Below are 12,664 nucleotides of genomic sequence, written 5' to 3'. Positions count from 1 at the left end.
GTAAACAATGGTAGTGGTATAACATGATCTTTTCCTGATACAGGAAGGGTTTTTTTTTTTTTGCCCTAAGATTCTAAAATTGTTTTCTAAACACTCTAATTTGTGCTAAAAGCTGTTCTTTATAGAAGAGACTACATTACGAAAAAATCATAGGAACTTCTTTTAGGAAGGAATGTGGCAGTGACTTAATGCTTATAAAGGACAGCAGTAGATACTTGGATTCTGAGGAACGTGCTTCATGCCTTTATAGTGAGTAATGTTACAGATCATTGTTCATCTCAGTAATACATTTCACTGTCTCAACTCTTCAGCTTAATTGGGGTAGAAGAGGAAATACAGCTCCTGGTCTGTATTCCAGAAATGAACCTCTGGATAGCGTTGCATCAAAGATTTTTACAAGTAAATAATTAATTGGTTTAGAGCAGGCTGACAAATATAATTAAGTAATTTATAGTTGAAATATTCAGTATTTCTCTAATTAGTGACAGAGGAATACCTGAGGCTGTGGTCAAATGAAATACTTCCCAGATGAGTTTTAGGATAAAAGGAAATCCAGAATTTTTCATCATATATTTCTTTATCAACAGTAATCAGAAATTTAAAGAAAAAGACTCTTAGAAAAGTTAGGTTACAGTTTATCAATTTGTGATATATATGCTATATATTTTCTTTATTGTACCCTAAATTGGACCAGTACATATTCCATTTTGTAGGATGCCTTATTAATCCTGTTTATTTCACTCTTCTGTTGCCAAGAAACATATTTGGTGTTGGAGACTTAGTGTAGAGGTGATGAGAGATTAATCTCAGAAATATATTAACAAGAGCTTTGTTTATTTTAATTTGTCAATAGAAATATTGCTAAAATATTTTTAAAATCTTCATAGCCCATTTTGCTAAAATACGGTTTATTGACTGAACTATTTATAAGTTCCTATGTTTATAATGACCCATTAGAAAGTCAATTTGAGAAAGGTAGAAGAAAATACAAGTGCATGTATTTAGCACTATATTTTTTAAAAGCTATATTTTACTGAAATACCAGTAAAACAAAATATAACCCAATGCAATAAATCTCTTGAGGGGAAACTTAGAAGTTTGTTGTCTGCCAAAAAATTGTCATACCACACCACACTGGCTAAGAGAGAAGTGAATATTATTCTTACAAATCTTTCATAGTGAAATATGCGATATAAATAATTTAAATGGGTATCTATTTTGTGCCAAGAGTTTGGCACAATTTCAAATAATTAGTTAAGTGCCCCCCCATTTTATTGAGATGTAATTGGGATACATCACTGTATAAGTTTAAGGGGTGCAGCATAATGGTTTGCCTTACATATAATATATTGTGAAATGAATATTGAAGCAAGTTTAGTTCACATCCATATTCTCATATAAAATATACATAAATAAACCTACAATAAAAAGAAAATGCAAAAAAAGAAAAAAAGTTTTTTTTTCCCTTGTGGTGAGGACTTTTAGGAGTTAGTCCCTTAACAGCTCTCCACTGTATCGTACAGCAGTGTTGACTGTAGCCTTCATGCTGTACGTGGCATCTCGAGTACTTACTTACCTTTTTTGTTTGTTTGTTTTTTGGGGGGAGATAACTAGGCTTATTTATGTATTTTTCATTTTATTTTATTGATTTTTTTAAAGTGGAAGTACTGAGGTTTGAACCCAGGACCTTAGCCAGAGCATGCTAAGCACAAACTCTACACTGAGCTATCCCCTCCCTCCCTATTTATCTTACTGCTGGAAGTTTGTACCTTTTGACCACTGTCCTCCAGTTCCTCCTGCCTCCTTCCCTCTTCCTCTGATAGCTAGAAATTGAATCTCTTTTTTCTATGAGATTTGTGTGTTTTAGATTCCACATGTAAGGGACACCATACAATATTTCTCTTTCTCTCTCTGACTTATTTCACTTTGCATAATGCCCTCAAGTCCATCCATATTTTTGCAAATGGCAGAATTTTCTCATTTTTATGGCTGAATAATATTCCACTGTATATATGCCACAACTTCTTTATCCATTCATTCATCAATGGACACTTAGTTTGCTTCCATATCTTGGCTATTGTAAATAATGCTGCAGTGAAGGTGGGGGGCAGATATCTTTTTGAGTTAGTGTTTTTGTTTCCTTTGGATAGATACCCAGAAGTGGAATTGCTAGATCATATGGTAGTCCTATTTTTAATTTTTGAGGGTCCTCTATACTCTTTTCCATAGTGGCTGCACCAGTATACAGTCTCACCAGTGGTGCAGAAGTGTTCCTTTTCTCCATATCCTTGCCACCGTTTATCTCTTGACTTTTTTTTTTTTAATGGCCATTCTAACAGGCATGAAGTGATATATCTCAGTGTATGTTTGATTTGCATTTCCCTAATGGCTAATGATGTTGAGCATCTTTTCACGTACCTGTTGGCTATTCATATATCTTCTTTGGAAAAATGTCTACTCAGGTCTTTTGCCTACTGGTTAATTGGATTATTTGTGGGTTTTTGCTGTTGAGTTATATGAGTTCTTTGTATATTTTGGATATTAACCCCTCATCAGCTATTTTGTTTGCAAATATTTTTTTCTATTCTGTAGGTTGTCTTTTCACTTTGTTGATGTTTCTTTTGCTGTGCAGAGGCTCTTTATTTGATGTAGTCCTACTTGTGTATTTTTTTATTTCGTTGCTTATGCTTTAGGTGTCATATCCAAAATGTCATTGCCAAGACCCATGCCAGGTTGCTTTTTTCCTGTGTTTTCTTCTAGGATTTTCATGGTTGCTGGCCTCACACTTAAATCTTTAATTCATTTCAAGTTAACTTTTGTGAGTGATGTAAAATAAGGGTCTAATTTTATTCTTTTACATGTGGATGTCCAATTTTCCCAGCACCAATTATTGAAGAGACTGAATTATTGAATGCTCCCTTGTCAAATATTAGTTGACTGTAAGTGCTGGGGTTTATTTCTGAGCTCTTGATTCTGTTCCATTGATCTGTGTGTCTGTTTTTATGCCAGTACTGTTCTGTTTTGATTACTGCAACTTTGTAGTATAGTTTGAAATCAGGACGTATGATGCCTTCTGCTTTGTCCTTCTTTCTCAGGATTGCTTTGGCTATTTGGGGGTCTTTTGTGGCTCTATATAAATTTTAAAATTTCTGTAAATTCTTCTTTAAAAAATGCCACTGGGATCATAATAGGGATTGTGTTGAATCTATAGATGCCTTTTGGTAGTACTGATACTTTAATATTAATTTTTCCGATCATGAACATGGGATTCTTTTCCATTTATTTGTGTCTTTTATTAGTTTCATCAATATCTAGTAGTTTTCTGAGTAAAGATTTTTCACCTTCTTGGTTAAGTTTACTCCTAAGTACTTTATTGTTTTTGATGCTACTGTAAATGAAATTGTTTTTATTTTATTATTATTCTTTATTTCTTTTGTAGATAATTCATTATTACTCAGTAGTATAGAAATGCTGCTGATTTTTGTATGTTAATTTTATATTCTGCAGCTCTACTGAATTTGTTGATTAGAACAGTTTTTAGTGGGGTGTTGAGGATTTTGTATGTATAAAATCATGTCAGCTTCACACAGAGACAATTTTTCTTCTTCCTACCCAGTTCTGATGCCTTTTATTTGTTTATTTTCTTGCCTGATTGCTGGGGAAGGTTCTCCCTGTGCTGTGGTATCAGGGGTGGGGAGCGTGGGCATCCTTGTCTTGTTCCTGAGCTAGGCTGTCTCCTCCTGCTGTCTCTTCCTACTAATATTTTGAGATGTAGGACTGTTTTCTTGGATTGTCAGCTTTGTATTTTCTACATCGTTACCACCTGTGTGTCTTTCCTTTTAAATTTGGTAGGCACCTTAAGAGTCTTTTTTAGAGACATAGCGTTAATTTTTTATATTGACTTTTACTGTGTTTAGCCATGCACTTTGTGTTAGTTTTTTATTGCTAATTACCACAAACTTAGCAGCTTAAAACAACAAAAATTTAGTATTTCACAGTTTTGGAGGGTCAGTGACTTCACATAGTGGTTAGTGAGTTCTCTGCTCAGGGTCTCAGAATTGATCTTATCTGAGGTTTGGGGTTTTCTTTCCTGTTCACTGACTGTTGGGAGAATTCAGTTCCTTGTGTTTGTGTGACTGAAGTCCCCGCTCTCCTGCTTGCCAAGGGGCGCCGACCCCTGGTCCTCGAGCCTGCCTGCTCTTCCTGCCACACGGCCTCTCCACAGCCTGGCAGTTTGCTCCCTCGGGGCCCCAGGAGAGTCTCTGGCTTTGAATCTCTCTGACTTCTTTGACGGGTTTACCCGACTGGGTCATGTCTACCCAAGATAATTTCCTGCTTTCCAAAAGCAGCCTGTTTAGAACCTTGATTACATCTGCACATCCTTCCTGCCACACAGAAAACAGAACGTGGGGCTGCTAGTTCATCATATGCACACCTAGCTCACACTCAAGGTTGGGGGCGGTTCCCAGAACCAGAGAATTTTGAGGGGTGAGATGTGTCTTAGAATTCTGCTTACCACAGACTTTGATAAGTTAGCGAAAATATCAACAATGTTTTGGAGATAATTATTATCTTCAAATATTATAACTTGTAAATCTTGTTCACCTTCTTGGTGTGGTTGTTTTTCACATTTGCAGACATGTTTTTATTTGTACTTACCCAAATTTAGAGGCTGTACTGGAAATAAAATCACTTTGAAATGTCTTTTACAGTCTTGACCTTTGGATCCTTAAAGCAATAAAATCTTCCCAGCAGTGCCATCTGTCTCTGCTCACCCTGATTTACAGTTACTGGGAGACGTGCACTTTCCGTCTCAGCACAAAGTGTGCAGCCCAAGCCGGGCAGTGGTGAGACCTGCCCGTAATGCCAAATGCGGTCTGTTTCCTGCCGAACTGAGCCTCTTGTGTAAGATCGTTGTCTGCCGTATACTGTATATGACTTTAGAATCATTCAGAAGTCTTAGGGTTACAAGTGAGTGTCTGTAACTGAAAAACCACACAGAATTGCACCTGTGGACGTAGGCTGCCGCACACACATGCACACCTCTGTGCATGCACGTAGGTTTGTGTCTCTGTGACATGTACATGCAGGTGTGTCATACAGCAGCGTTTTTATAGAAGCAGTGTTACTGATAAAATACCACTTGGGTTTTCTTTCACACCTAAGAAGTCTGGTAGCAGTATTTCACTTTATTAAAGTCCCTAAGTAGTGTCGAACTTAGAGTGTCGAAAATGATGTCCCATCGTGACCAGTATGGAGCTCCGTGAGCATAATGAAACAGTGATGGGTAAGCTTTGAACTGTGTTTACCTGGGAAAAGTTAAAACATAACTTTCAAGGAACTTTCTGCTCCTTTTATTTGAAGTTTAATATGGACTGAAAGCTGCCTTTTGAAACCCATTTACCACCCTAAGCTGCAGGTCTGTGGACAGTCGAGTAGGGAGAAGAGGTCCAGCCCCTGCCCCATTATTTTTCATTCAGATTTCTACCGGGAGACTTTGTTTTCCTTGTTCATTAAGGATATTGAAATATCTTTCCAGCTGTCTCACTGCTGTCTGGTTTAACATAACCAGAAAGAGTTCATTTAAGAGGCAGTGTTTCCGTTTATCTTCGTGACCGTCTGTGTCTTCCTGAAGGCTGGCTCTCTGCTTTGCTGTCTCACCCCCCGTCTCTAGTGCGCTAATGCAGCAGAGAAAACATCGCCAGTATTTCCAAAGGATTTTCCCTTCAGTTTTAGGAACATGGAGGCTCCCCTTAAGAATTATCTGCATGGCAGCAACACAGACATCATTCCCTGTAGTAGTTCTGGTGCATTCTTATGTTTTTCACTGATTTTCAAAAAACTCCTGAGTCTCCTTGATATTGATGTACCAACTCTCAGAGGGCAGCTTTTGGGGGGGAAGAACATTGTGACGTTGTAGGAGCTTATTTTTCTTGTTTGTTGAATAACTTTCTCTTTTTTCCCCTGGGGTTTAATTGCTCAGAAAAATAATCTTTATCTGTTTCATATTTTATACCATAAAATAAAATAAAATTTCCACTCCCATTATTAGCTATGCAATTTTGCTTTGTGGAATGAATAGATTATGTTGATATTCTATTAAACTATTATCTAGAAACAGCTGAGTACTCTCAGCAGATTTTTCAAACATTATAGGGAAGGAAGACTAGTAGGTCTTGGATGGGAAATATTTGATCAAAGGGGATAAAATGAGACTCAGGTGATAAGTATTTTTAGTGAGCTCCTGGCCGCCAGGCCCATTCTACTCACATCTTCTAAAGCACTTTTAAGGTGCCTGAATGCAAATTAGCATTACAGACCCAAGTCCTACTTGAGGCGTAACTATTTTATGCGTTTATGTAATTCCCCAAATTGTCTGCAGCAAGCGCTTGTACGGTTTAGTCTGTTGAGACCTGCTTATACCCTCACAGGGAAAGTGTTTCCAGAGAAAGATCGATGTATAATAAAAATCACACTTAGAACTGTCAAGTTATACTTTCAGAAGTGTTCTATCTTTTCCATCACCCAATCTCTATAAATTTAATTCTTTGAAATAACCATTGCAAAATGTAGTCTTATGAAAATACATTGTGATCGCAGAAATGTTTGGGAACACAACATCCTTTCTGATGATAAACGTCACGAAGCGCTCTGACTACCTGTCATCTCATGTGGCGACCGGATATAGTATTAACGGGACCTGTGGGGATCTTTGAGATATTGTTAGTTTTTTCCCTTGTTTCTGTTAACTGGAGATTTAAAGACAGGACATACCAGTAAAATTTATTATTTTTAAGTGTGAAAAATAGTGCCCATCAGACATTCATAATTACAGATAACTGAGATGGTAGCACCATAGTGGTGGGGACCACACAGATCATCCCCAAACTCTGCTCAGTATAGTGAGGACACTGAGGCCCAGCAAGATTAAGTGATTTGTTCAAGGTCACACAGCCATGCCTGTCAAGCCTCACCATCAGGTCTGTTATTAAAAGGTGACTGTGGATTATGTGTGTGGCACATTAAGCACTTGCCAGCACTCCCGAGCAGGAAGTGTTTCCTCGTGTTGAACATGAACGACTCCCTCTGGTCAGACGTATGGAAGGGATGGAGCAGCTGGTGCCTGCAGCTCCGGTTCTCCTTACCTTCGTCGTTTCTCATTATTTAATTATCATTTCTCCTAATCTTCTTCAGAGATGACTTGTCTGCCAGGATTGTATTTGTTGTTGTTTTTTTGGTTCTGTTTGTAACTACAGCAGCGCACTTCCAAAGGATGCTTGGTGTATGGTTGCCAGGACCAGCTACATAATTGTGGGTCCCCTTGTTAACAAATGATGAAGGATTTCTAGATGGCAGAACAGAGCATCACACCAAGTCACGCCTGCGTGACTGTCCAGGCTGCAAGCCCATGAAGCCGGCCCGGTGGTTCTGGATGTTTTGTCTGAAACTTTCTTCTTTAAAGATTAACATATCAAACTATGGACTCAAATGTTTTGATACACTATGGAGATTAATTTTTTAATCAAAGAAGAAGATAATTTTCTTTTTTGTGTGCACGTATATATGTATATATTTATTGAGGTATATTCAGTTTACAATGTTGTGTCAATTTCTGATGTACAGTGTAATGCTTCAGTCATACAAAGAGAAAGAAAAATAACAAATGATACCACTTATATGTGAAATCTAAAAAAAAAGGACAAACTTATTTACAAAACAGAATTTCCTGTTTTCTTTGTGGCCGAGTTTATGCTGGTTAGTATCACTGACACTTCCCGAGATTTCTGGAGGAGGAATGCCAGAATCGCAAAACATAGAAACGAGAAATGTGTGTTCTGCGTGGAGCAGAGGTGTCTAGATTCAGGCACCAGGTGACCCAGCTGAGTCCAAAAACTGGTACTTGATAATCAGTATCCACCGTGTAATTCGGTTTGGGCGTTTAATTTGTAGGAGGATGTTTGACAATTAAAAAAAAAAAAGTGATGTGACTATTTCCCAAAAATCTTGGAATGGAAGCAGCTTGCATCAGCTAGCCTCTTCTATATTAATACACACGACTTCAGTGACCCTGCACGTGTGCTTTACCAGATATGCTGAATTTCACAAGTGAGGATAAGCTATAATCTGATGTTTGTATATACATTTTATATGTACACCGACTAGCTTTTTGTTATGTCTATTTTGTGATGTGAATAATGTTCAGTGTTTTTTTTGAATAATGTTGATGGAGGTAGAAAATATGCTTCTAAAATAAACAACACTTGAAGCTTTGCATGGAAAAAAGATGAACCTACTTTAAAAGAAGACTAAATAAAAATTCTGTCCAAGTGGTCAGGTATACCTCAGTGCTGATTTCTGCATTTTCATGACTTTTTAGATATTTTATTTTCAGATGTAAAAAGTTTAATTTCTATTTTATAATATATAGTAAAAATGCCATATCCCATGTTTTTTTCACATAAATCTTTATTGATACCAACCTTTAAAAAATTATTGCTTTATTAGAAACTTATCACATGACAAGTAAATGTATATTTTTTATTTCTGTATGTTGGCATTAGGTTTTTTTTTTTTTTTTCTGAATCTAGACCTGAATATGTGGGGCTGTCTTTTTTTTTCAGAGAAAAATTGGATTTTTGCACAGTAGTGCCATTTGACTAGATAATTAACTTAAAAGATGTGTATATATTAGAATAAGTTAAGAGAAAGTTGTTCTTTTTTTTAATACTGTGGCATTATGAAATTTTCTCCTTTGTAGTGCTAACATACATTTTACCAGTAGTAAAAAGAATTCAAATTTTCACTGCCTTTTCCCTGTTCATTCTCTTTTTAAGAGATGGCCAACAGTGCCACCATCAGAACAGAAAGGCTTGTCTCATCATAAGCATTGGTTTTCTCAAAAAAGCCTCTACTCAAGGATGGTTGGAAAACAGCATATGTTTAAACAGACACATAAAAAATATTGGGAGCTACCAATGACATAATGAAACTGCTTTTGATCAAATCAAATTCATAAAATCATTCTTCGAAAACGTGTTGCTAATTTGGATACTTACATTTTGCCAAGTCGTTCTGTCTAGGTAGCCGTGTATTGATACAGTCTATTGTTACCATCTTTATTTTGTTGATAGAAACAATCTGAGAGAAGAATATGAAGACAGGAAAACAATCAGGCCATCTTGGCCGGTTCACGACTTCCATTTTGAGGACAGTTTTTTCATTCTGCCCTTTCCTTCATATGTGATTTATTTTTTAATGATGGGACTTTAAACTGTGAAGTTAATTATAATTATGATGATTTCAGAATCTATATTAAAGCATAAAATTTTTCTTTCATGGTCTGATACTTACATGATATGGTGTATTTATTTTTGACTGGAAAGCAACCTGGTCCCCATCTTGTGTTGACATCAAACAGTCTTCTGATATGCTAATCCAGTGTCAGGGAGAGACAGGCTTGATTTGGACTCATTCCAAGTCTGAGAGAAAATTATGTGTAAGAGCTGATTTTGCAGCTCTGCCCCCACAGAATGAAAACTGATGCCGACACAGCCTGCAATTAATAAGACTTAATATCGAAACATGATATGGGAGGTTTCCACCATTTCAGTAATAGCCCTGATTTGCTTTTTAATTACCTGGTCACCTTATTGTTACTTGGTTTTTGCTACTAATATAATAGCCATTGAAATTGCCAGTAAATTCATTTCCATAGTGTGTGTTACAGGAAAGATTAACCAAAAGTTACTCACCTTTCCTTAAAGCTTTATCCTTTGGTGTATTGAGTGCATGTGAGACAGTAGATCTGATCCTTTGCTGGGGATGAAGGAGGGAGGCAGCAGACTGCCCCTTTTTGCTTTTCCTTTCAGCTGCCTTCACCTGCTCACAAGGGTGGAAACTGAGCCCGTTGTTTTGCTGAAATGGCTGAAGTACCATATTCGGTAACCCAGAAATCAAATTAGTAAAACTTCCAAAAATGCAGATAAAATACATTAAAGCACATCTTTAAATGTTGATATCTGTCTGTCTGTCTGTCTATCTATCAATAATAAAGTTAAAATTATCTGATGCAGTACTTCATTTTGGTTATTTAGAAATTTTGCTAAGTAGGAAACCAGTTACGTTTTTATTTTTGAAAAATGATTTTTATGTAAAGAATCTTTATAGATCTCATGAAACCAAGAGCGTTGCTGTTGGATGAGCGTATTACTGGTGTCCCCTTCCAGCCAGTGCCCTGTAGGAGAGCGGGCCTAAATACAGCCCTTTGGTTTAGCAGTTTATTTTAGGTCTTGCCCCTTTGTACGAGGTGCCACCCATCTCCTGACCAGCCTTTCTGTGCTCTGCTTTTTGCGCCGGTCTTCCTGTAACATTTTTCTTCCATGAAGTTTAGTTTCATTCATTCAAGGTAAAGTACAGGTTTGACTTGTAATATGCAGTGAATATTCATGAAAAATTTTCACATAAATCCCTTTTATTTGTTTAATTTTTAATAAATTAAGTGATATTTCATATCACCAGGGTTCAGCATTAAAAAAGAATTCACAGTGAAGCCTTTTGTCAAGAGAAGACCTGTCTTGCAATGAAAATAATTATCTTCAGTTCTAGACTTTTTCATTCTGGCTTTTCTTACAATAAAATTTGACCTCCTCCTTTTAGGATAAGAAATTATTTTATATGGATGTTAATTGTTTTGAAATAGGTAGACATCACAGAGATGTAGTGATATGACCTGTGCTAACTTGAGATACGCTGGGAGAAATTTAAGCATTATGTCAGGTAAAAATCTTAGAATCATTTCACTGTGGAAATTCATGTTTTTAAGCTGGGGGCAGGTAGATAAAAGTAGGTGTTTTTCTGATTTAAGGCTTTTTGCACATCAGAATCTAGTGTAAAGGTATTTTAGGTTTTTTAAATCTTATTTTTAATTTTTTGAACAGCATTTTAAGAAACAAAAGAGGCTAATTCCTGAAAGAACCGTTTGGAAGTACTTTGTCCAGCTCTGCAGCGCGCTGGAGCACATGCATTCTCGGCGGGTCATGCACCGAGGTGAGTCAGTAAGCCACGGGCCACTTAGCGCGGTTCTAAACAACGCACGTTACCAGGCCATCAGAGAGTAAATGCCTTCCAGTCGCTGCATATTACTGTGCTTTCCTAAGTAATGTGTTTCCAAATTATAATTTTACTAGAGTGATAAGCTTTTAAGTAAAGCCCTGCTTGGTTTTAAATAAGAATGAGAATTAGTTATTTTTCTGTTTGACCTTTTTTTTTTTTTTACTATGTTGGTAAAGAAAAAAAAAGTAGTTGCAGGAAGCAGTTGAATATACATAAGGAAGAGGTTTTCTTTTTTTATGAACAGCATACATTATAGCTACTTCGATTTTTAATTATCAGCATTCACTCTTAATATATTCTTGAGTATTAGTCAAATGGTTGGGCAAAATGTGTGAAGGTTACATCATAAAGGAATTGATCCCTTGATTTTTAGGGTGTGAAAACTTCAGCTTAAATTTATTTAAGCAATTAAAATTTCTAAGGTCATCTAAGTAAATAATAACATAATTTTGGTAAGTAAATAATAATGAAGTTAAGATTTTCTATTTTATGTAAACATATCAATAAATCACTAATTAGTAAGATAGCTTATTTAAAATTGATATAAGAAAGGCACAGATTTATTTTATACTTTGAATTTCACAGAAGTTTATTTGAAAGTGGAAAGCAAAGTGCATTTTAAATCCCTCATTGATGGATGGTTTTCTGTCAGAGGACTGAGAACTCAGAAGTATTAGGATATATGAAAATTTCTCAAAATAATTGGTTCAAAATTCAAACTGACTTCCATTTTTAAGATATGTTATAAATTCTGTGATGAAAAGTGGTTTTTAAACCCTTGAATATTTCACCTAAACTGACATCATCTTTCACCTGATCCCATTTATTCACAGATATAAAACCAGCTAATGTGTTCATTACAGCCACTGGGGTGGTCAAACTTGGAGATCTTGGGCTTGGCCGGTTTTTTAGCTCCAAAACCACAGCTGCACATTCTTTAGGTAAGAGACACAATATAATTTCATTCAGTTACCTACCCCCTACCCCTACCCCGTGGTTAAAAATATAGAGGATGTACCAATTATATACCTGCTCTTATATTCTAAATAAAACTGTTATCATCAGGTCCTGAGCTGAAACCTATCCGGTGTAACGTGTCCCTTCACCTGACATTTGGATCTTCTGTTAATTTGACCTCAGGCAGGCATTTAGCAAGAGAAAATGCTAATGAGCAGATTGAGGTTTTAACTATTGCCATGGATCTGTCCTTTTTTTTTTTTTTATATTTAATAATATTAAGATTATATGAAGAAGAAACCGTATCTTGAATTAAAACTGACCATTTTAAACATACTGTAGCAGTTTGTGAATGTAAATGTAACATACGTAGCTGTGGTGACTGCGGAGGAGGAACCTGCAGGTGATCGGTGGCTAATGAGGATGTATTTCCCCAAATTACAAAGTTAGAAGATACTTGTGCTTCATTCATTCTAGAGCTGGTGCTGTCCCGGCATCCTTTATGCCGAAAACAGAACTGAATGCAGCTGTTCCAATGTTATATTAATGGAAAGAAAGTTGTCCAGTTTAGAAACAACAGAAATTACTAGGGAGA

General features: G+C 36.3%; 1 protein-coding gene across 8 annotated transcripts in view; it reads left to right on the top strand.

The window, feature by feature from the left end:
* The window catches only part of NEK7 (NIMA related kinase 7), a 132,105-nt gene that overhangs the window by 78,020 nt on the left and 41,421 nt on the right, over positions 1–12,664 (top strand). For all 8 annotated transcript variants that reach the window (XR_012501780.1, XM_074351576.1, XM_074351580.1 and 5 more), the window contains 2 exons: positions 10,938–11,046; positions 11,946–12,053. Coding sequence is in view for 7 of the 8 variants with exons in the window: in XM_074351576.1 (XP_074207677.1) it covers positions 10,938–11,046; positions 11,946–12,053 (217 nt within the window). In the remaining variant the exon portion in view is untranslated. The remainder of the gene's footprint in view (positions 1–10,937; positions 11,047–11,945; positions 12,054–12,664) is intronic.

The sequence above is a fragment of the Camelus bactrianus genome, chromosome 23, assembly GCF_048773025.1.
Source record: "Camelus bactrianus isolate YW-2024 breed Bactrian camel chromosome 23, ASM4877302v1, whole genome shotgun sequence".
In the NCBI taxonomy this organism is placed as follows: Eukaryota; Metazoa; Chordata; class Mammalia; order Artiodactyla; family Camelidae; genus Camelus; species Camelus bactrianus.
This window is presented reverse-complemented; position numbering and strand designations above follow the sequence as displayed.